This window comes from Cloeon dipterum, chromosome 2, assembly GCF_949628265.1.
Source record: "Cloeon dipterum chromosome 2, ieCloDipt1.1, whole genome shotgun sequence".
In the NCBI taxonomy this organism is placed as follows: domain Eukaryota; kingdom Metazoa; phylum Arthropoda; class Insecta; order Ephemeroptera; family Baetidae; genus Cloeon; species Cloeon dipterum.
Window position 1 is genome coordinate 4503172 of NC_088787.1, and position 22073 is coordinate 4525244.

General features: G+C 41.7%; 3 protein-coding genes across 3 annotated transcripts; 2 read left to right on the forward strand and 1 right to left on the reverse strand.

Annotated features, from left to right (window-relative positions):
• The first annotated feature begins 496 nt into the window (after window positions 1-496).
• Window positions 497-6179, forward strand: LOC135937391 (uncharacterized). Its single transcript, XM_065480543.1, has 28 exons — window positions 497-580; window positions 633-678; window positions 729-844; window positions 904-1054; window positions 1101-1444; window positions 1491-1538; window positions 1588-1615; window positions 1686-1747; window positions 2170-2269; window positions 2319-2605; window positions 2663-2696; window positions 2750-2814; window positions 2871-2985; window positions 3038-3282; window positions 3341-3406; window positions 3463-3496; window positions 3544-3611; window positions 3666-3768; window positions 4225-4524; window positions 4572-4636; window positions 4688-4723; window positions 4777-4894; window positions 4935-5044; window positions 5105-5179; window positions 5227-5266; window positions 5324-5397; window positions 5450-5552; window positions 5609-6179. Exons 1-28 carry the CDS (start codon window positions 506-508, stop codon window positions 5878-5880), a joined length of 3180 nt encoding a protein of 1059 aa, XP_065336615.1. The 5' UTR covers window positions 497-505; the 3' UTR covers window positions 5881-6179.
• Window positions 6180-7011: 832 nt separating this feature from the next.
• LOC135936976 (protein yellow-like) lies at window positions 7012-9596 on the forward strand. Its single transcript, XM_065479999.1, has 4 exons — window positions 7012-7357; window positions 8273-8836; window positions 9271-9406; window positions 9463-9596. The coding sequence occupies exons 1-4, from the start codon at window positions 7034-7036 to the stop codon at window positions 9471-9473; spliced, it is 1035 nt and encodes a 344-aa protein (XP_065336071.1). The 5' UTR covers window positions 7012-7033; the 3' UTR covers window positions 9474-9596.
• Window positions 9597-15973: 6377 nt separating this feature from the next.
• LOC135937730 (E3 ubiquitin-protein ligase UHRF1-like) lies at window positions 15974-20931 on the reverse strand. Its single transcript, XM_065480937.1, has 14 exons — window positions 20848-20931; window positions 20619-20658; window positions 19353-19423; window positions 19176-19291; window positions 18981-19115; window positions 18736-18929; window positions 18419-18590; window positions 17944-18142; window positions 17719-17900; window positions 17520-17663; window positions 17319-17463; window positions 16599-16772; window positions 16442-16540; window positions 15974-16384 (listed from the first exon to the last, which is right to left on the reverse strand). Exons 2-14 carry the CDS (start codon window positions 20656-20658, stop codon window positions 16175-16177), a joined length of 1881 nt encoding a protein of 626 aa, XP_065337009.1. The 5' UTR covers window positions 20848-20931; the 3' UTR covers window positions 15974-16174.
• Between the last annotated feature and the right edge of the window lie 1142 nt (window positions 20932-22073).

Here is a 22073-nt window from a genome sequence, read left to right on the forward strand (position 1 = left end):
GATGAGTACAAAATTAACTCCCGATTACACTCTCCTGCTGCTGCTTTGCAAAAGCGCGGTTAAGCCTGGAACCTCTAAAATTGGCGCGGGGGAATTTATGGTAGCCCTATTTCTTTTCCCGTAATTTGAAGTTCTAGTTCATTTGACGGTTAATTATTGCTTCTGCCTTCACAAAAAAGGCACAATATGGGCTATAATTTTAATCAACCTGCGTGACTCTCAAGACGAACAAATTGCATAACCTCATTTCAGTGAAGTGATTTTAATGATTTGAAATTCCTTCGTAGAACTCTTCACGCACAAAACTTTTCTAGAGGCTCCCTGTTTGGTTCGGAGGAACAGGAGCTGCCTATGCCTATAATAACGCATCCCTGCTCCACTTTTATGATTGCTTTCAACAGGAAAAGCGGCAATGGCGGATGACGCGCATCCGGCAATCGTTGCACGGAGTTTTAAAAGTATACATTTGAATTTGCCTTCACTTGTCATAGTCGTTTCGAAAGCGATGAACGTGTGCTACTGCAGCCTTATTTTATTGCTGCTGGTGTGGATTGGAGAGACGAAAATTCAAGAGCGACGGGTAAATTTTGTATACTTTAAAGTTTTTAATTAATAATTTTGTTTCACTGCAGGACAGGAAACATGCTTTGAAAATCAGGCTTGCAGGAGCAAACTCTGGTATAGTGTCGAGTTATTTTTATTAATTTTTAAGCTGTTAAAATTCCCAGCTCCGATTAAACTGCACGTCCCAAAGAAGCTCCGTCGAAAACACATCATCAAGTGCTGCGGTTTCAAAAAATGCATGCCGAAATTCAACGCAACTTCAAAGAAAAGAACAAAAAATGTATTTCGACTTTAGAAAAATCGTGCAGACTGCAGAGAATGAATTATATTTTATTTTAGTTGGACCAGGCCGATGGTCCGATTTCGTCAACTTTGATTCAGCTTGCGAGCAAAACGGGCGCAGTGAAAGGAAGCACAGCTGCCTCTGACGTCAGCAACAATGACGAACCGCCGACTGTGCCGGAAGTTGGTACAGAGTCAGGCACTGCTGGTGAATAAAAATGATGAGAACATTTCTCATTAAAAATGAAACGAAGCCTCTGACGCAGATGCTGGAGCGGAAACTAGCCGCCGACCGGAAGGAACGGAAGCTAGAGACGTCATTTCGAGCGAAATAGCAACAACTGACGTTCGCACAGGTGCAGGTGGAGCAGCGACAACTACTGCGTTTGATACTATTTTGACGGCAATTATTTCGTCGGCGTCGACGCGAGCAGCCCCTTTGCAGACAACAATCTTTAAAGAAGCGATAAGCACATCTAATAAAGCGACAGAAACTACCCCCAAACAATTGGGGACAACCCTTAAAGGATCTGTAACGATATTAACTAATTCGGAATTAATGACAACCACGACTGCAAAATCGACATCTTCCACAACAGTTAAATGATTAATTTTTTATAAATTAAAATTAAACCTTTGCTCAGCCTGTTCCGTGCCGCATGGGGTGCAAGGATTTTAACAATTTTCTGGTGGTAAAATCATTCTAAATTCAATTCTATTAATTAATTCTTCGTTAATTAGAATGACGCAACACCAAAGCCATCGCAGTGTAAAAGAATTTTCTTAAAAGAACATTTTGGGAGAAATTAAATTAACCATTTTTTCTTTCTCTAAAATAGCGGATGGTACATTGCTAACGGCCAAATTGTGCAACAGGCAATACTACGTTTCAACCGTAGCTGTATGAAAATTACCATTAAAGACTGTCTTTGACGAAGTTTTTGAGCACACCAATCGATTCCTGAGGGTCGAATTAGGTAAAAAAGATATTTTTTCCTACTAAAACGTGCAGCGCGACGAAGAACTTTTTCCCGCCAAAACAAAATGAACGTAAATTCGAGAAGTGCGCATGCGTCAGAGCTAATTTGAGCACTTGCAGAGAGAAAATGAATTCTTTGTCACATCCAGCCAGCTCTGACGCATGCGCACTTCTCACATTCATATTGTTTTGGCGGGAAAAAAGGTTCGCACTTCGCGCTGCACTGATTTTAACGGAAAAATATCAACTTTACCTAATTCGGCCCTCGATTTGTGTGCTCAGAAATCTCGTTGAAGACGGTCTTTAAAGTTTAATTAGTCATAAAAACATATAAAAACGTCAAGGTTTCGAGAAACGAGGCTGGAATGCGGTGCAAGGCGTTGAGCATGGCACTTTTGGCCGTCACTTCTCTCGAGGAACTCGACTGTCTGGCCAGTTTAAAAGGTCTCTCTCACCGATTTTAATATCAACTATTTAATTCAACTTAAATCAGTCGGCACTTTTTGGACGGGTGGCTCAAACGAGGATGAAAATTGCGACGCCGAAAAGAAATTCGCGTGGTGCTCGACGGGCTTCAACGTTTCTACTTCTCTCACTTCTTCGGCAAAATTCTGGCTGTCGACCAACGCCATGCCTTCAGCCCTGGAGCGCTGTCTGGCCGTCGTCACGTCCGCCAACCCCCTACAGATGGGGATGGTGCTGAAAAACTGCGCCGATGCCCTGCCCTTCGTTTGCCAGACAAACGTCGACTGTCCCAGCGCCAATTCCTGCACCAAAAACGTCTGTTTTATTTTGACAATGTTTCTCATTTTACTCTGCTTTTAAAATGAAACGCAGAACTCTTTATTTGATGCATCTGGGAAATTGATAAGTAAAAAACGCCAAGATTTCTGGGATTTAATTCCTATGATATAATTTATTTAGACAAAACTTCCTACGGATTGTGGATTGACATCGGAAACTACACCTATTTATTGGGAAACAAACCGGTTTAACTTTTAAAAATTCAATTTTATGTCTTTAATCGCTTTTTATACTACGTCAGATGACTTGGATGTCCAGCTTTCGTCAGTGCTGCGCCCTGGGGATGGAGGCACTAAACTTAGACAATGCTTCCGAGCAACTCGGCTTGACAAACTTGACTGTCGTCTACAATATTAGTTAACCTGGATTTCAAGGTTAAGAAATTTCACTTAAATAATCCCCTTTCAGCCGACTGGAAGGGGAATTTCAATTACTGGACGTCCGGCACGTGCAAGGGGGCACCAGCAGGACAGTGGTCTTGGTGTGAGCCGACGGGACCGACAATATTCAGCCCCGGCGTCGCGTGGGAACCAGGCCAGCCCGACAACCGCGGAGGAAACGAGAGCTGTGCACACTTCCGCTTGGTTTTCAACTCCACAGGCGCGATTTTGACTGATAGAAACTGCAACAGCAAATACATTTTCGCTTGCAAGGCATTTAAATTTATTTAGTTTTAGACACTATAGAATAATATATTTAAAAAAAAATCAGACGTCAAGAATAACGACTGAAAAGCCGTGCGTCGCTTCGTGCCCTTCTCTACTCTGCAAACGAGATGTGATAATTTATTTATATAGGGATGCTAGAAACTAATTTATTTCAAAACCAAAAAGGCCAGCCGTTTCGACGCTGAAAATAAACTGATTGGTAGACTTTCTTTCGATTTAACGCATGAATTAAAAGGCAAAAATCAGATTTTTCCACGTTTGGTTACTGGTTTACTTCATGCGGCCGGAATTATTTGTTCCACACCTCTGCTTCCGTAAATAAATTCGTCTTTTCCAAAAATGTCCCGATTGAAATTACCTTATTTTAGATGGACTGGTCAGGTGCCTGGCAACGTTGTTGCGACGTTGGCTTGACTCTGGCGTCTTTGGACTCGGCCGGAAAATTGAGCTGCTTTTCAAAACTCGCCTTCAGTATATTGAATCAATTTAATTAATTAAAGACCACCTTTGGCTAAGTTTCTGAGCTCACCAATCGATTCCTGAGGGTCAAATTAGGCATAGAGGATGTTTTTCCCGTTAAAGAAGTGCAGCGTCACTTACGAACTTTTTTCCCGCGAAAACAATTTGAATGCGAGAAGTGCGCATGCGTGAGAGCTGGCTAGATCTGACAATAAAGAAGTAATTCGTACAGGTGGTCTCTCTGCAAGTCCTAAAACCAGCTCTGACGCAAGCGCAATTCTCGCATTCATTAAATGTTTTGGCGGGAAAAAAGTTTGCACGTCGCACTTCACTTTTTGGTTCGAAAAAATATCCACTTTACCTAATTCGAACCTCAGGAATCGATTGGTGGACTCAGAAACGTCGTCAAAGACTGTCTTTACGCCAATTTATTTATTTTAACTCTCCTCGTTATTAATTAATTCAAAGGATTCCTCCCGGACACTGTGGGAGACTTCTGGCTCTCCGGGACGGACCTCGGGTGTCCATCCAACTTCCGCTGGTGCTCTCTGAACAGGGCATTCGTTAACCCTGAGCTCAGGTGGAAGGCCGGACATCCGAAGGCGGGTCTGGGCTGCGTTTATCTCGAAGTGACGAGAAACGGATCCGTGCTTTTGGCAACTTCGGACTGCGCTGAGAAGAAATCGTTTTTGTGCGACGTGCGGAAGAAGGCATCGACCCAAAAGGCCATGCAGACCGAGTGCGCCGACATTTGGGGCATCACTCCCGGTATTTAAACCTTCAAAGGCGGTGTTTTTAATAAATCCTGGTGGCAGCTGAAATTGACCTGTTGCTGAACACCAGCGCGTTTCTCACGGCCAACATCTCTTTGAATTTGAAGGTTTTCGTATTTTTTTTAATTTAATTGAAATTGTAATTTTTACATATAAAGTGCTTTCTAAAATGCGTCGGGATTGAAGTCGGATTGGTACAGTGAAATAATCAATTATATTTTTAATTTATTACGCTGTATTTTTTAAGTTTAATTTGGGAGGTTTGAACAGCTTAGCAATGTTGCGGGAAATAGAATTCGCGTCGCAAGAGGATCCTGTCAAGATGGAACAGGGATTCGATGCTTTTGACGAATGCAGTGGAAAAAGTTTGTCTGCTTTTCAGAATATTTCATTTAATTTAATCAGATTTTGACGACGAGTGCGTGACTGCCTACGAAACGTACAAGTGCGGCCTTGAGAAGACGCCGAATTTGGTCTCTGATATCGTATCGAATAATTTTGGCAACGCGACTGTGGTAATTATAAAATTAAGAAGCAGCATTTTTCGATTTCATGATGTTACGGTTTGTATATAGTTTACTCCTCCAGTGCCGTGCCTTCCCATCCGCAGATCATGCTGGCTCTCGAACATGTTTCCCTGCGAGATAAACGTAATTACAAAGAAATAAATAAAATTTTGTATATATCGAGTTTGTAGCAAACTGCGATTGATGCGATGAGCGCCAATAATGGTTTAGGTGAGCAGAGGGTTTTTATATCATTTTCTAATTAATTTCGCTGAATATTTTGTCAAGATGGCAATGGGCAGATGGTAACGTATCAAAACAAGAAATACTACGTTCGAAATATCGACAGTGGTTCGCGAGTAGTGAGCGGTCGAGTTTATAATTTCAATTTATTGCTGACGGAGTAAATTCCAGAATCCAATTTTGGCGTACAAACACTGTTGCGGACTCGGAATGCGGCTTTTCGAACCTCAAACTCTTGAAGATGCGCAATGGGCTTTCATCACGTACAATAACAGTAAAAGAATGAAACAAATGCATGCATAAATATATGCTCACTAGTTTTTGTTGCAGACTCGGCTCTCCTCTTGATGTTTGGTGATATTCTCACCGTCAACAACTCCCTCACTGACGAAGTTTGGTGCGGTAGTCGTACGAAACTATTCTTCGTGCCTAAATCATACTGCATCTCTTCCTTCGTTCACTTTTCGGGCAAGATAAATTCTGTATCGTATTTGATAAAGGCGGGTAATGTCAATTTCGACTTTTACGACGGATTCATCAAGACACAAAATGATCCTACCGCAGTAACTGGCGTTAACGCCTTTATATGTGAGCAACCGTAAAGGAAAATTTTACCAAAATACAAAATGCACCTTCGTTTGCGATGGACTTGCACCAATTTTGTTAATTGAATAAAAATCATCTGATTTAAAAAAAAATTTGGTGCATGCATGCCAAAAATATACCCATGTTATTTAATTAATTGACAAAAAGCTGTATTATTAAAAGAATTTGATTTATAAAACTGTCGAAATGCAATAAGAAAAAGTTGACGTATCCTGAAAAGGTCTTTGTCTCTAGTGTAAAAAATCGCAGGGCCTATAATTAAAAAAATCAATGGGTAAAATTAATTTCAGCCGACGAGTCTGCCTACACGTGGAGCAATGCAATAAAATGAAATCAATTAAATTTTCTTTCACTTTCAATCCTTAACCATTTTTCTCGGTCAGCCAGCACAACACCAAACAGATAAAATCAATCACACACGCACAGAAGCACGTTAATAGGCATGAAAAAAACATTTTTGGCAGCCAATGTGCGGCCAGTGTTAATTGCTGTGCTAATTTTTGGGGCACTGTTATTCTTGGAATAACCTTAACATCAATTGGGTTGTTTTTCGCTTTGAGAGACGGAAAGAGGTCAAGAACAAACCGATAACACTGATAGCCTGTTCGGCCTCTCATGCTCTAGCGTTATGCTGCTCAAATCTTTTACGGCACGTACGCATTTTTTTAATTTTAATATTTTTGGAACAAAAATAGGCCAATGAGAATGCTTTTTAACCTCTTTTCTCTAAGGTTAAATTCTTTCCTTGCTTTTTTTCAATATTGAACTAACCCAAATTAATGTCCAATGATGTTTTTTATCTGCTTGTCAACAACTATCATCATGCGGTTTCCCTTTCCCCTGCGTCTCTTGTCTGAATAAAAAGGCGCAGTCTTTGCCGGCTAGCTGCATCTCTTGCGAATCATCCCGTCTGGTGAGTGCTAATTTTTTATTCGTTTCATAAAAAATAATACCAAATAAGCGACAAATTTGACAATTATTAGCAGGGCTGCAGGTGTTTTTTTATAATTATTTTTTTTTTCTTTCTTTTGATAGTGTTTATTCACCCTCATGCAGCTTCCAACTTAATTGTTTGAGTGTTAAAAATGAATTTAGTACATATTACAGTTTATATATGGCTACACTGATTTTATAGAAGTGGCCAGGAGCATGACTCCATTCTTCCTTGCCATTTTCGTGCTCGGCCTTTCATCCGTGGCCGTCACCGCCAACTTCACTCGAGTCTTCGAGTGGCCCGCTGGATTGGACTACGAGTGGCCCTCCGAGGCGGGCAGGACGCAGGCCTTGGAGGACGGAACTTTCAAACCAAACACGATCCAACCTCTTTTCATGGCCGTGCACGGAGGACGGATCTTCATCAGCCTTTTAAAATGGATCGGCACCGGCGTTCCCGTCACTCTGGTCACTTTGCCGACCACAAACACGTCCTCTGTGCCCCCGAAACTCACTCCATATCCTTCTTGGGACATGCATGTAAGTATGCCCGATCTCAGGTCATGTGACCTGAGAAAGGTCGTTGACTGGCTAGGGTGAAAATCGTTGCCGATTATTGCCAAATGTGCACGAAATTATTTAAAAAACATTAAAAATAAGTCTGGGAGCAGATCTCAGGTAATGATACCCTGAAAAAGGTCGTTAGGGTACCGCACGTCAAAGCCCCGTCCAAGACCTGTCTGATGAGGGGTCGTGATCGATGATCGAAAAAACGGCCGAATTTTAACAAAAATAAATCATTTGGCGCGCGTGTTGCAAAGCCGAAAATTATGAAATAAAATTCATTTTAATTTTTCTATGAGCGCGAAAAACCTGAAAATCGGTTTCCAGATCGGCGGTAATAATGGCCGTGCAATGTAATCGGTAAGATCCCTTTATTTTATTCCGTTCTGAAAAAAAATTTTGGTTTCGGGCCCCAAAAAAACAAAATTGGCAAGGGTCATAGATCGCGTTTTTTCGACTTTAAAAATTTATAACCCGGCTCCTTAGGATCGCACGACAAAAAATTAAAGTTTATCAGACTTGCCATAAAATTCTGCGTCTTTTTGTTTTTCCCTCCACCCGGTTCCCACCACCACCCCAACGGCTGAAAAATCAGCAGAATATTTTTACAGTTTTTGGTTTTATTTTATTTTAAATTTGCTCACGTGCTGGATGGGAATTCTGACCTTCACACACGCCTCTCCGCGACGAAACGCGTCGGTTGCTCTGGTTTTGTGCTAAAATCGGAAACCTAGCGCCGAATTTATTACACGGGAAGATATAACTCGAGAAAAACCTTTCCCATAGTGCACAATTTTTAATTTTTTGGTAGAGAAAGCTATAAAATAGAGGTCGAAATAATCAATTTTATCCGTATTATTCCTAGTAAATCAGGGTGAAATTTGTTTACAGGAAGAGGAAAACTGCAGCAAAATCCAGAGAGCTCACGGGCTGGAAGTGGACGCCGTTGGACGGCTGTGGGTGCTGGACAGTCCGAGCAAAAAGTGTCCAGCTAAACTGTGGATCTTCAACCTGGCCGACGACACACTGCAAGACACGCACGAGTTCACCTTCAAAGCGAACCTGCACGACCTGGTGCTGGACGAGACGCCGGACGGATGGTTTGCCTACATGACGCGCACGGGCGCACAACACATCGTCGTCTTCAGTTTGAAGACCAAGGAGACGCGGCTCGTGGAAACGCCCGCATTGCAATGGACTTCAATCGCCCTGAAAAAGGAACCGAAACAGCTGTACCTGAGCAGAAACAACCTCTATGACCTATATTCGGTTTCCGTGGACGCCCTGATGCGCGATCAAACTGCGAATTTGGAAGCAATCGGAAACTGGAATGCATTTTATTCCTATCGAATGTTGATCGACAGCGCCGGCACACTCTATTCCGCTTTTCATGATCAGAAATATATTTCTTCTTATAACACTTCCCGGAAATTTCAGGAGCAGCGTTTTCATGAGGTATACGTCTCAAGAACATAATTAATAATTCATTCTAATTTTACAAAAATTAAATCTCATGAAATTTAAGACCGTCTTTGGGCTTTAACGAAGTTTCTGGGCACACCAATCGATTTTTCAGAGTCGAATTAGGGAAAGTGGATATTTTTCCCGCCAAAACAATATGAATGCGAGAAGTGCGCGTGCGAGGATCTGAAAAAGAAATCATTCCTACAGGCGGTCTCTCTGCAAATGCTCAAACCAGCTCTGACGCATGCGCACTTCTTATTGTTTTGGCGGGAAAAAAGTTCTTATTTGCACTGCACTTTTTGGTCGGAAAAATATCCAAGTTACTGAATTCTACCCTCAAGAATCGATTGGTTTGCTCAGACACTTCGTCAAAGACACAATTAAATTCACTAAATTGAGTTTTTTTTGCATAATGGTGGTTTTAGTTTGACAACCTGGACTCTTATTGGCCATTCGTTCTTGCCTTGGACCAAAATGACACTCTGTGGATGACGGTGTTTGGGCCTGTCGAATGGCCCAAATGCAGGCTTTTGAAGGCTGTTGTCTCCGATGCCTCGCCAGGTAAATTTCTTCTTAATTCACTCAATTGTTGTGAAATATCTATTTAATACCAAAAGGTGCGGAGTAAAAACTGGCCCTGGCTGCCACCACGGCACCTGCAACCCTGGGAGGCTTTGGACCTTGAAAACGAGTAGTTTTTCCAATGTTTATTGAGCTTTAAATAAAATTCAAAAACCTGATTGTAGTTAAATTTAATTCCTTTTTTTTTTGCAAAGTTCAAACCCTTCAATTTCGGCCGTCAGGCGTGGCCCGTGGGTAAAACATTCGGACAGGAGCAATCAAGTAGTAGAATACAAAGCGACCACACTAAAATCCCCAAAATTCTATGCACACCCCATGATTTTACCCTCCGCGTTATTTGTGTGTAGACGCAAATCATTAAATAATGAGCTCGAATCTCAAGTTACGATTTCCCCCGCGCCAATTTTAGACTTAGAGGAGCGAGGAGGTTGCTGCCTCAACCGCGCTCTTGCAAAGCGGCTGCAACAGGAGCGTGCGATCGGGAGAGGAAAAGTTAATTTTGTACTTAGATTAAATAGATTTAATTTACGTAAAATATACTATTTTTAACTAACGTAAAGAAATATTTAAAGAATGAAGTTCAATATTATTGGCTCTAAAGGGAAATAATATTGTTTTATGCAATGCCAGTCGCACTTCTTTTTGTACACCTCAATCATTTTCACGGTTTTGACGAATGGCGCATGCGCGTGATAAGGACTATATAACTGGGACTGGTGGACACCGCCATTTTTACAGACGGATTTTCTGTTCCCCTCTCTCAGGTACACAGCGCTCACAATCTGCCCCGTATAGCTGAGAGTGGGGAAATAATCCCGTGTCAGTAAAAATGGCGGTGTCCGCCAGTCCTTAGCGTGTGAGTTAGATCGTCAGCGTTTGGTCCGCCACATTTCAGAATTGGTTTGACGAGAACAACAGACGGCAAAAAACTAAAGCAAGCTTTTCGATTTTCGATCTCTTTGGCTTCTGACAGAAAACAATCGATATTATGGCTGATGGAAATCTGGGGAAAGTGGCCTCCAAGAAGCTGAAGGCCCTGCAAGTTGGGCTTTACACCGACGTTGTCTTCCTTGTGGGTGAAAAAGACGAATCGGCGGAGGTATGTAATGCAACCTTTTTTCAAATCACATAAATGGAAACGAAAGGAATTCTAAAAATTCAAAAAATTCTAGGAAATTCATGCTGTAAGTTTTGACCTAAGTGTGAGCAGCATGTATTTCGCGAACCTATTGAACAGCCCACTGACCCTGAAAATTGGAGAAAAATTCAGGTTGAAGAACATTGAGCCTAAAATCTTCAAATTGATCGTCAAGTGAGGGATTTAAAATCATTAAATTTTGGCCCTACATAATATCTTTTTAAAATTTGAGGTTTGCTTACCTGAGTGAACAGTTGGTGTCCGACGTGGACAGTCTGGAGACCTGCCTGATGCTGGCCTCTGCCGCTGAGGAGTACTTGATGGACGACCTAGCTGAGCACTGCTCCAAGCTGCTTGAGGACAAGTTCCTCAAGGTGGACAACGTGTGGAATGTGCTCAGCGAACACCACCTGGTCAAGGGCATCGCCTCTTCGTGTCTGCAAGTGAGTCGCGTGGAAATAAATTGCATGGCGCACGAATTATATTTTTATAAATTGCAGTTCTTGCGTTTGGAAACAAGCGAGTGTTTGAAGCACCAAAGTTTTCTTGATGCCAGCGAGGAGGCCATCAAGCTTTTCTTTACTCTCCCAAAGATGTACTTTTCTTCAGAGTCTGAACTCTTGGCAGCGTGTCTTTGGTACGCATCAAGCAAAGAGGATGAAAGGTAATTAATTAATTAAATGCGGTATACTATAATTAAGCAAATTTAATACCTGCAGGGGTGTGTTCCGCCGATGTTTTCTCCGCGCCATTCGAATTTTTATTCTTGATTCGGTCGACCTTGCTAAGCTGGCTCGTTTTCTTACTCGAGAGGAAAAATTGAGCTTCGCCAGCCTCACGAGTCCTTTGATGACATCTAGAGAAGCCTTGCAGCTTTCGCCCAGCCTCTGCCCAATTTCAGAGGGGAGATCGGAAGTGAAAAAGATTGTCGGCTCGCACACGCTGACTTTGATTCCAGACAGCCAAATCCTCGACCCTAGAGAGATATTTCTGGACTTGCCAGAGTTTGAACGGCATGTCGTGCATTATTTCTATCAGCCCAGTGCCCACAATGCTTTCAGTTTGTCTATACGGCCTAAAATAGGCATTAAGATGTTGGGCTTTGAAACCTTCAACGACTTGAACTTTTCTCACATAGCTTCTTCTGGAAGTTCCGAAATGTAATTTGTTTCGAATTTTGATTTAAGACAAGAGCTTCGCCGTTCGGCTACCGTGTGAACTAATGTACTGACTCTTATCATGTTTTCAGTATTGCTCCAAAATCACAAAAGTACACATTCCAGTGCTATGTCTCAAGTCCTAGAGAGTTGGGAGAGTTGCTATAGTTGATCAATGGGTCTCGCAGGATGAATCTTCAACAACAAATTGCGGTGGTTGGTCTTACATCAGGCTCTCTACTCTAGTTCCTGCGGGCGCAACTTTCACTTTGAAGGCGTGGTTGACCAATAATGCTTACCTGAGAAGGTTGAGCTTCTCTGAGGAAATCCTGAAAAGCATCAACAGGGAAGCCACCATGAATGCCATTGCTCGTGTATCCATCGGTGCATTCGTTTTTAATAGGGAATATGGTTCACTATATTATGAGATCAAAAAACCGGCTGATGACACTTACTGCGTTTTCAAATCGATTCAATTTGCTGACAAAGATTATTAAGAGAAAGAAATGTATTTGTCTCTACACAAATAAATAGCATGAATTCATCTGTGCATTTCATTCAGCGGCAGCCAGATGGGCGATAAAATTGGTTTGCACTGCGCAGGTCCAAGATGGCGTCTGAGTGTTGGAAACAAAAAAATCTCTTGGGGTTGCTAGAGTTTGATTTTACTATCCAAAAGACACAATTAATAAAAGTAATGCAAATTATATGTCACAAGTCATAATATTGACGAAATCTTTGTTCTTTTCGCGCATGTTCACGTGACCGTTATCTCGCGCCATGCTCCACCGGACGCCATCTGGACTCCGCTAATCTAGATAAATTGGAATTAATATTTATGGACGTAAAATTAAAAAAGGGTAGTGTCCAGTCCAGCCTCAAGAAATATCACTTTTTCATCGAAAAATAAAAAGTCGTTTTATCCCGCCATAATATTATAATTTCAGAAGCCACCACCAGGTGAAATCTCTCATTTTTAGTTCTCAATAATCTCTCACCACCTGCCTGTTCCTGAAACTCATCTCGTCACAAAAGTCGTCGTGCAGAGGAAATAAAATGATGAGTAATTCGCAACCAGCGAGAATGTGCCGTCTTTGCGGAGTGGTGAGAGAGAGGCACCGTGCTTGTGGCCAATTTGCAGGATTGCACAAGGGACAATCAATATATTTACCTGCCGATGCAGAACTTGTACAATAGCATAGCGGTTGGGTCACCCTGGAAATGGACGACGTTCTCTGCATCGGCTGCATCATCATTCGCGGGCAAGTTCCCTTTCTTATTCCCTATATGACGTAATCAAAATTCAAAATCGATTCTTTCACAGCTTCATCGAAAGAGAAACGCATCGCGGAAAATCAGAGGATTAAGGAAACCTTAAGGGACGACTGCCTATTTAGAGTAAAATCGTTGCGATTAGATAGCCAGATAGATATGTACAATAATTCTTTTATCATTCAAATTCAAGACGAAACTGTCAATTCAACTGCTAAAGGAGCGCGGGGATTCAGGGTGTAAATAAGGAAAAGAAATCACAATAAAATAAAACCATCGCACTCTCTTATAATTGAATTTGTCAGTCTAACCAAATAGAAAAATTAAATTTTTTTAATTAGAGACGAATAAACATGACCCAACATCTTAATCCCCCCTTTTTTTATTTAATATTGTTCACCGGCCATTCAATAACATGGACTTCTGCGGCAAAGCTAATCGAATGCTCCTTAATTATTGTTTTTAAAGTGCCACAAAGAACTCAGGTGAACCAACCAGAGATCAGAGACGAGCTCCTTCCTTCTCCTGATTGGTGGCTGGCGTCCTTGTGTCACTTTTTAATTGGTTCAGACCGCAAACACTGCCAAAAATGACGGTTTTCACTGATTTTCGGCAAATATTTGATTGCCAAACTGTCGGACGAGTGATTCATCTAATTAACCTCACAGGAATCGATTCACTACTCAAATTAAATATATTTAATTGTTTTCAGTTTTGAGGTGAAAATACAGAATATTTTACTGTGATTTTTGTAAACTCTTCTTTTCGTTATTTACGAAAAGAATATTTTTAGTAGCGTTTTCGCTTACTATTACAATAATTTGATTTACTCTTCCAAAAAAAAAAGACGAAATCATACATATTGAGTTTAAAAAGTACCATAAAGACTGAAATTCAATTACGGTAGCTGACGATGGGCATTTTCTTGAGTACGCAAACAAATTATTCGTTTATGGCGAACGCAATTTACTCTGAATCTAGATTATTCCATAATCATAATACAATTTGCTGATGTGAGGGGTGAATAAGAACCTCGCATTAAGCACCATTCGTGTGGAATTTCTTCTTGCTTTTTACAATTTTATTGCGTGAACAAAGGTAATAAAATCCTAAGTCCCCGAAACCAAAATATCTGTGCAGGAAAGTCATTTGCTTTCGTGTCCACTGATCTGCTCGTGCTTGCGAACCTTTTCTTCATTTTGAAATTTCCGGTCACATTGTGAACATTTGAATTCATCCTTGTGCATTTCCACTTGATGTTTGTTTAATCTAGAAATTTTGTCAAATCTGATATCACAGTACGAGAAACATTCGAATTGCCTTCGCAGGTATTGCTCGAAACGGAGTTTCGTGTGCTCTTTTCTCTCTTCCAATGTCCCAAAGTAAATCGAGCACATGGTGCGGTTTAGGCACTTGTATGCATCTTCAAACTTGTGGCGTATGTAAAAGTGGTACGGTATACTCCGGCGTGTCATTAGTTTTGGTTTTCCATTAGCGTCTAGTCCGCAGTAAAAGCAAGGAACAGAAGATTCCGAAAATTTACGGCATGGCTGCTGAGGGGCGGGAAGGGAAAAATTAATTTCTCCCTCATACGGCTCAGCAACAGCTGAAAAGCATGACACACGTCACTTTAAAATATAAATTAAGTTATTTAATTTAATACCAGCGGCAGGTTCCACGTCCATAATGGGAGCTTCTTCCATCTCTCTGGAACTAAATAAGAAAATGGTCAGCTTTTAAAAGAGTTTTATTCACTTTAGTGCTTGCCCACGGATGCGAAAGCAGTTGCTGCAAAGAAAGTCGCCAGGTTCGAGCTTGACCATTTTATCATTGTACAAGTCGGGCGTCGGATGGAGGTTGTCCCAATCGGACACGAGCACGGTACCCTTGGCTACGTAGCATAGACGACACATTTTCCTACTGTCTTCCTCCGCATTATTTGCTAATTTAATAGTTAATTAATCGCTTTATATTAAATTTGATTTATTTTCGCTTACTGATCGCGGACAGTGGATTTAAGCTTTGCAAATACGTGAAGAAACCTGGGCAGAAATTGGGGTCCGAAATTGGCTCACTAATAAGAAAAGAATTAACAATTTTTTAAAAAATAATTCTCCCAATAATGTACTTGTCTATGCAGGCCTTGCAGAGTGGAACAGGCGTCAGAAGGGGCAAAGAGTAGCAGTGCTTGAAGTGTTTGCAAAAAAAACAAATTCCCCATCCAATGTCCTCTATGAACTTTTCCAACGGCATTTTTTTCGCTTCCTGAGGAGTGACTCGCGTGTTTTAACTTGACTCTGCTGCCGCAAAACTGAACTCAATAGATTCGTGAGAGGAAAGATATCCTGGTTATTTGGAATATTTCAGAGAGAATGCTAGAAAAATATTCCTGATTCGTTTGTTTGGCCCAAATATTCGTGTCCGTGATCTATGAAAAGCGTGCTAGGTTGCCAAACTTCTTTGGAGATCGAGAAAGCAGCGCGAGAGGCAATAGGCAGAAACGCACAGTGTCAAGAATAAGCCAATTAGAACAATCGTTGCTTTTTTCTGATTGGTTGACGAAGCTGTTGTACCACTTTTGGAAATGGCTCAAACCAAAAACCGTTGCTTTTCGAAATACCAAGCTTTGTTTTGGCTGGGTAAAATATTTAGAATAGTCAGAACGGCTTTTCCAAAAACTATAGAAAAGAAATCATTCTCCTAGTTATTTTAGAGGTTGGAGATTTCGTCTGATCCGGTGCGGCATTAGCAATTTCTTAAATTTTTTTAATTTTCAGAAGTAATAATTTGTCTATTTTCAATCCAGCACTGAAATAATTCATATTTCAATGTAATCTTAAGGAAGAAAGCGTCCTTTATTCTAAATTAAAATATTAAGAACCAGAAAATAGCAAATCAAATGTTCCTTTTGATTAGTTCCACAATCTTAAGACATTCAATTTGAAATAATAAGTCAAAATTATCAAACAAAAATCGATTTATTCGTTACAACTGTCAGACATATTTGAAAGAACAAAAAGTCAAATACTTCTTTCAATATTGGTGTAAAGATTCTTGAACTTGCATAATAATAGAATGTCTCAGGACATCATGTCCTTGCTTGTTTATAAAAATTAAAGTTGACTCTCATTTGCATTCACAGATGAAAAACTAGACTACAAAAGAAACGAGATGCTTTTCCTACTTTTTGGGCTGCTTGGATTTGAGCAGCAGAGAGAATGGCTTGGGCGCCGCCTCCTTTGGGTTGTACCCTGGCAGAAGGGCGTTGAGGATCTGGTCCAGGTGGCGATTGACCCCAGCATCCTCCTCCTGGACAACTGCATTGCAGCGAGTGCAGCGAGGGCAGCGCAACTTGTCCAAAGCCTCGGCAACCAACTTTTGGTAGCAGAGCTACAAAGACAATTAACATTCAGTTTTCAGTTTGATTAAAAATGATTTAAAACTCACGAGGCAAGCGTTGTGGCTGCAGGAAAGGGTGATTGGCTCTTTGACCACCCCTTTGCAGACGCAGCAAGCAAACTTCTTGACCAGGGCAGCGATGAAGTCCTGAAAAGGTTTAAATTTAGAGGGATTTCAAGGACAGAATATTTCTATTCAAACTCACAGGGTAGCCAAACTGGAGGTGGGCTCTCAGGTCCTCCCAGTTGCTGCCATTGGCCAGGTCTTCCTTGATCAGGGCGTTGACGGTCGGGGGAAGGACGTAGGCCACCCTTTTCTTCTTCAACGTCACTCCTTCCACAGGCAGCTTTCGCTTCAGTGGCCTCTCGTCAATGATACCCTGGAAAACGGAAATCATTTTTAAGGTCTTATAGCAGCAAAATCGAGTAATACATAAATAAAAACAAGCAAATCGAAGAAAAGAGCGATATTTCTTTTGTAAAAATACCCTCACCGCTGATTGCTGGACGCAACGCGCATGTCAGCAACTTCCACGGTTGCCTAGCAACGGCGTAAGTGTATTGCGCGGGAGATTCTGTCATGCGTTCAGCCAATCAGCGTCGGGAATTCTTGGAGAAAATAAATTTTGTTTTGTAGTTTTATATATTTTCATTTCAATCAGTTATACTGATAAATAATGTGTTTGACGCAGTTTTAAATCAATAGACCGTCTCTGCAACTGCAATAAGAGACCAAAAAATTTGGTTTTCTACTCATCAGAAAAAGGAGAATGGTAAGCAACAACATGCAACTCAATTTTATCTATTTTTTTAAACATTTTTAGCAGAATTGCATGTTGTGCCGACTCTAAACGACTCAAAGGGTTAAATTGTAGAATATTTCTTGCACAATGGAGTGAATTTAAAGAAAAAAAGTGAAATATTACCTCGAGGAAGCCGACGCTCCTGCTGATCATGAAATTCACGCCGCTCAAGGACCACGGAGGAGGCTCATTGTCGTCTCTCCTCAGCTCAAACCTCCACACTGCGCCCTCCTTGAAGTACCTTTTCACCTTGAAAATACCCTCGTACCTGTTTAAACCGCGTTGGATGCAAATTAAATCACAAAAGAAATTAAAAAAGCAGACCTGTAGCCCTCAGGAGGGGCGAATCGGGACACCTGTCCGAATCTGTGGCCGCGGACGAGTCTGATGGGCAGGCCTTTCATCCAGTCGACGGACACGGCGCCCTCTTTCGCGTTCAGTCCAGCGTAGCAAGACTGCGCCAGCGCCCTGCGAAAGAAATAAACTCCAGTAAACGCATAATTTGGCCAAAAACCAATTTTACAGATCTAGTCCGGCCAGTCTGCGGGGTCTGGTCTTGGAGTCGCGGCCGCCCGACACCTCGAGCCAGTGTCCGTTGTCGTAGTCGCCTTCGAGGCTGTCCGACAGGCACAAGCTCTGCACTCCGACGTTGATGGCGCCGCACATGGACGCCTCCAGCGACCGGTGCACGCCCCAGAAGCACACCTGACACCCAATTAAAACCAAATTCAAGGCTAAAAACACTCACGTCCTTCCTGGAGGCCCAGAGTCGGCCGCTGGGCACGCCAGGGATTTTCCCAAAGTGATTTTCTGGCACCACCACGGCCGCACTGACAGGCGGGACAGCCGTCTTTGGAGTCTTCGGTTCCTCCTTGGCCTTGGAACCGTCCTTGCTGCCGAACATGGCCTGCATTTCTTCCTCCACAAAGCAGCAACCTGTGCACAACCTGAGACAAATAGAAACAATATAAGATGAGTTTGATTTCTTGGAAAGTGCTTCTGAATAAAAAAAATCAGCAGTTACGCCCCCCTCTTCGCCTGCGGATCATTTCAGTTTCACGCTCATCAAAGTCTATGAGAAATTCATTGGAATGCTTAAATCTGAACGTCAAAAAGGGGCGTAACTGATATAATCGAGGGAATAGGGTTATTTCCTGGCACGCTTTACCTGATAAACAGTCAAAAAGATAATCTGGCGATTACATTAGTCAAAAGAGACTCACCACTTCTTGTCAGTGTCGAGATTTTTGGATGCTGAGTCGGCGCAGGCCACGTGACATGAGTTTATGCAATCGCCGCACGTGATTAGCGCTTTTTCTCCACTTTTTTCGCCGCAGACAACGCAGCAGCACGCTCGGCACTTCACACTCGGGTCTTCGAAGCAACGATCGCACGCTGAAATTTAATCGTTACATTTTTTTATTTTGACGATTCTTCAATTTAAATTCAATAATTAGCCTAACAAATGCAAAGTATTTAATATTTAAAAAATCCTATTTCTCTAATGAAGAGAATTTTTAATAAAATAAAAAATACTCACGCTTCCTGAGGCTGATCCAGTCTCCTTCCTTGGTCCACTGCTCGCGCGGCACCAATTCTGGAAATTTGAGCGCATTGTGGACGAAGAAGATGCGCTGGTCCTTGATTTGTTCCCGAGACGAGACACACACCGTTCCAAACGCCATTTTGACGACGTTCGCCGACTTCTCCACTCGGCTCACAACCACCTTGAACCTGAAAAGAGCAATTTGAACCATTCTAAAATTGATTTAAGGTCTTATTTACCATCCCCTTTGATTCTTTGTCGTTGGCATGAAGGCCAGCAGGCACACGCCCTTTTCCAGGTCCTTGGCGGCAAGCTCGACGCTCCTGCCTGGAGCCAGAAACTCCAGCCCGACAGAGTTATCCACCTTTCCAGACCTTTTTGTGTCCCATTTAAATAATTAGCAAAAATATAAACAATATTTTAAGCAAACTGACCGTTTGTTACGGACGCGGAAGGTCGGATTTCCTTCCCTGTCGGAGGTGACGCCCACGATGGAGGCCTCGTGCCACTCGCCGCTCGTCCTGTCTTGCCAGAGCACAGCGTCCTCGACCTGTGAAATTTGCAGAGTCATTGCCCAACGACTATTTAATTCCACTAAATAAAAAGCCCACTTCAAAAAAGCCTCCGCTGGCCGCCGCGTTTTTCTTGCTCCTCGTCGCCATTCCCGAGCTGTTCCCTTTCCCTCCTGCTAGTGATGGGAATTTTCCTATCGATAGTTTGAACTATCGATATTTTTCGGTGAAAATATCGATATTTCGATAGGTATTTTTTCTCAATCACCTATCGATTTTAGATATTTTTGGTCAAAACCTATCGGAAAAAATATCTTATGATTTTTGAGCCGCCACACCCATTTTAACAGCTGCAACCAGCGCGCCCATTTTATCAGCTGGAACCGCCGCGCCCATTTTAACAGGTGGAACTGGCCCGCCCATTTTATCAGCTGGAACTGGCCCACCCATTTTAACAGCTGGAACTGGCCCGCCCATTTTAACAGCTGGAACTGGCCCGCCCATATTACCAGCTGCTACCGGCGCGCCCATTTCAACAGCTGGAACCGGCGCGCCCATTTTAACAGCTGTCGTTCGCTCACTCGTCACTCCCACATTGCACATACTTAAAACAAACACAACAGTAACAAAATAAATAATAACAAATCAAGCAATAATAAACTCAATCACAACACAGCTAGAGACAGCCGAGACAGGTGGTTGACACTAATGCGGTAAACAAGTCACATCAACTCTAGAAAGGCGGCTAATTGCATGCACTTAAAATCCTGATCAATTATACATACTATAAATTAATATTGTTATATGAGTTTCCTGTTGAGCAATTTATCTCTATAATTACAAATTGAAAGTAATTGATCAATTAAAAGTCATCATTAATAAGACAAAAGAAATGGCATGACGTCATAGTTGTTTTGTTTATTTTCTAAATAAGGGTAGAGGGAGCAATCATGAGTGCTCGAGTGCTGCCACCTTTAATAAATAAATGAAATAAACAGTTTTCCACAATTTTAGGCGCGAACTTTAAATTTACTGCAACCGGCACGCCCATTTTACCAGCTGCAGCCGGCACGCCCATTTTACCAGCTGCAACCGGCACACCCATTTAAACAGCTGCAACTGGCGCGCCCATTTTACCAGCTGCAACCGGCGCGCCTATTTTACCAGCTGAAACCAGTGCGCCCAAATTTAACCGGTTTTTTTACTTCCGGGATTAAAAACACGCATTTTTAAAGGTTTTTTAAAAACTATCGATTAATTGACTATCGATAGTTTTTCGGTTAACCTATCGATATTTTTTCGGTAGTGAAAAAAAACTACCTATCGGTTCTCGATAGGTACTTTCTCAAAGATTCCCATCACTACCTCCTGCCTCAAGCAACGGCACACGCTGATTTCGCTTCATCTGCGTAATTAAATTGAACCCAAAAGTCAAAAATCAAAGATCAAAATCGGAAAGTTGACACGCACGTCGCCTCGCCGCAAGAATTTTTTCAAGTTCTAAACGTTCTAAAAGGCATTTTATTGCGAGCGCACCCCGTTTTTAGACGATTCTTGAGTACCCTGAGGGTTTAGAGACCTGAAAAGAACTAACCTTGCTGCTGGCAGAGACTAGACTCCGTGTTTCAGGTCAATTTCTGGCTGCGTCAGTCCTGCTACTGCTACGCTTGTACGCTTTCATCTGTAAGCTTCTAGAAACAATGACGAGATTATGGCGCGCAATCATTAGGGGAGCGAGAAAAGGAGCTAAGAACTTGGTTTTCTAAAGTGTTTATTTCGACTTAAATCCCAACAAAGAGTTCAAGTTCCGCTTACATAATTTGAAGAATATATTTTGCTTGGTTTTAAACTCAAATTGTTTACGTTATTACTCTTTTTTGGACTACTTTTTAATTTTTTTTTATACTCCTTTACAAACCTTTTGTTATGACGTCACGTTCTGCAATATATAATTCTTTTTGGCTCATGAAATTGCCGAACTTGCCAATTAATTCATCAGGTTTCAATGTGCTTTACTGATTGAACGCCTTTTAAGTGTGTAATTTTGTCCGACGACGGGCACAGTATTAGAGATCTCCCTGAAATGCTCAACTATCTCCCGGCATATTGATAAAATATTGTGAAAAATTGCCTGAACAATGCAAACAAAATAAGTTAAAAAATATTAGATTTTAAAATTCAATTGGATTAATGCAAAAATAATTAATATATGCACAGAGGCAGTAATTTAGGTAATTTAAATTATGTGCTTTTCCGGAAGAACAATTGATTTAATTTGTTTTCGATATTTTGACGGAAAAGTCGTAGTAATTCGAAAAACGCGAAAAACAGTCTGATTTTGGAAAACTGCAGAGACGTACCCCAGCCAGGGGCTTCGACCAGTGCCAGAATCATCGTCCGACGGCCTACAGGGCCCCACCTGGGCCCCGATAACAAAAGTTTGATATGTCACAAACAAAGGTTTTTTGCCTTAAAAAATTATTAACTCGGCTGCTATTGGTCGTAGATTAAAAATCCAAAGTTGGTTAAACTCGACGTAAAATTCTGCTCTGGTCCCAGCGCCGTCCGAAAGTCCCCCAAAGTATGCACAAAAAATCCCTGTTTCTTCTAATATTTGTAATCAGCTAATGGGCCAGAGGGTGATTTTGGTTACTTCAGACTTCGTTTTGCATATAAAGGCGTTGATTTACCGGGTTTTGCGCCAAAATTTGGGTTTGGAAGAAAGGGAAACTGTTAGGTCGCGCGGCCCTATGAAGGGCGGCTAGGATTTGAATTTCTTTGGGGCAGCCAGTATAGACGCTGAAATCGGATTTTTGTAAC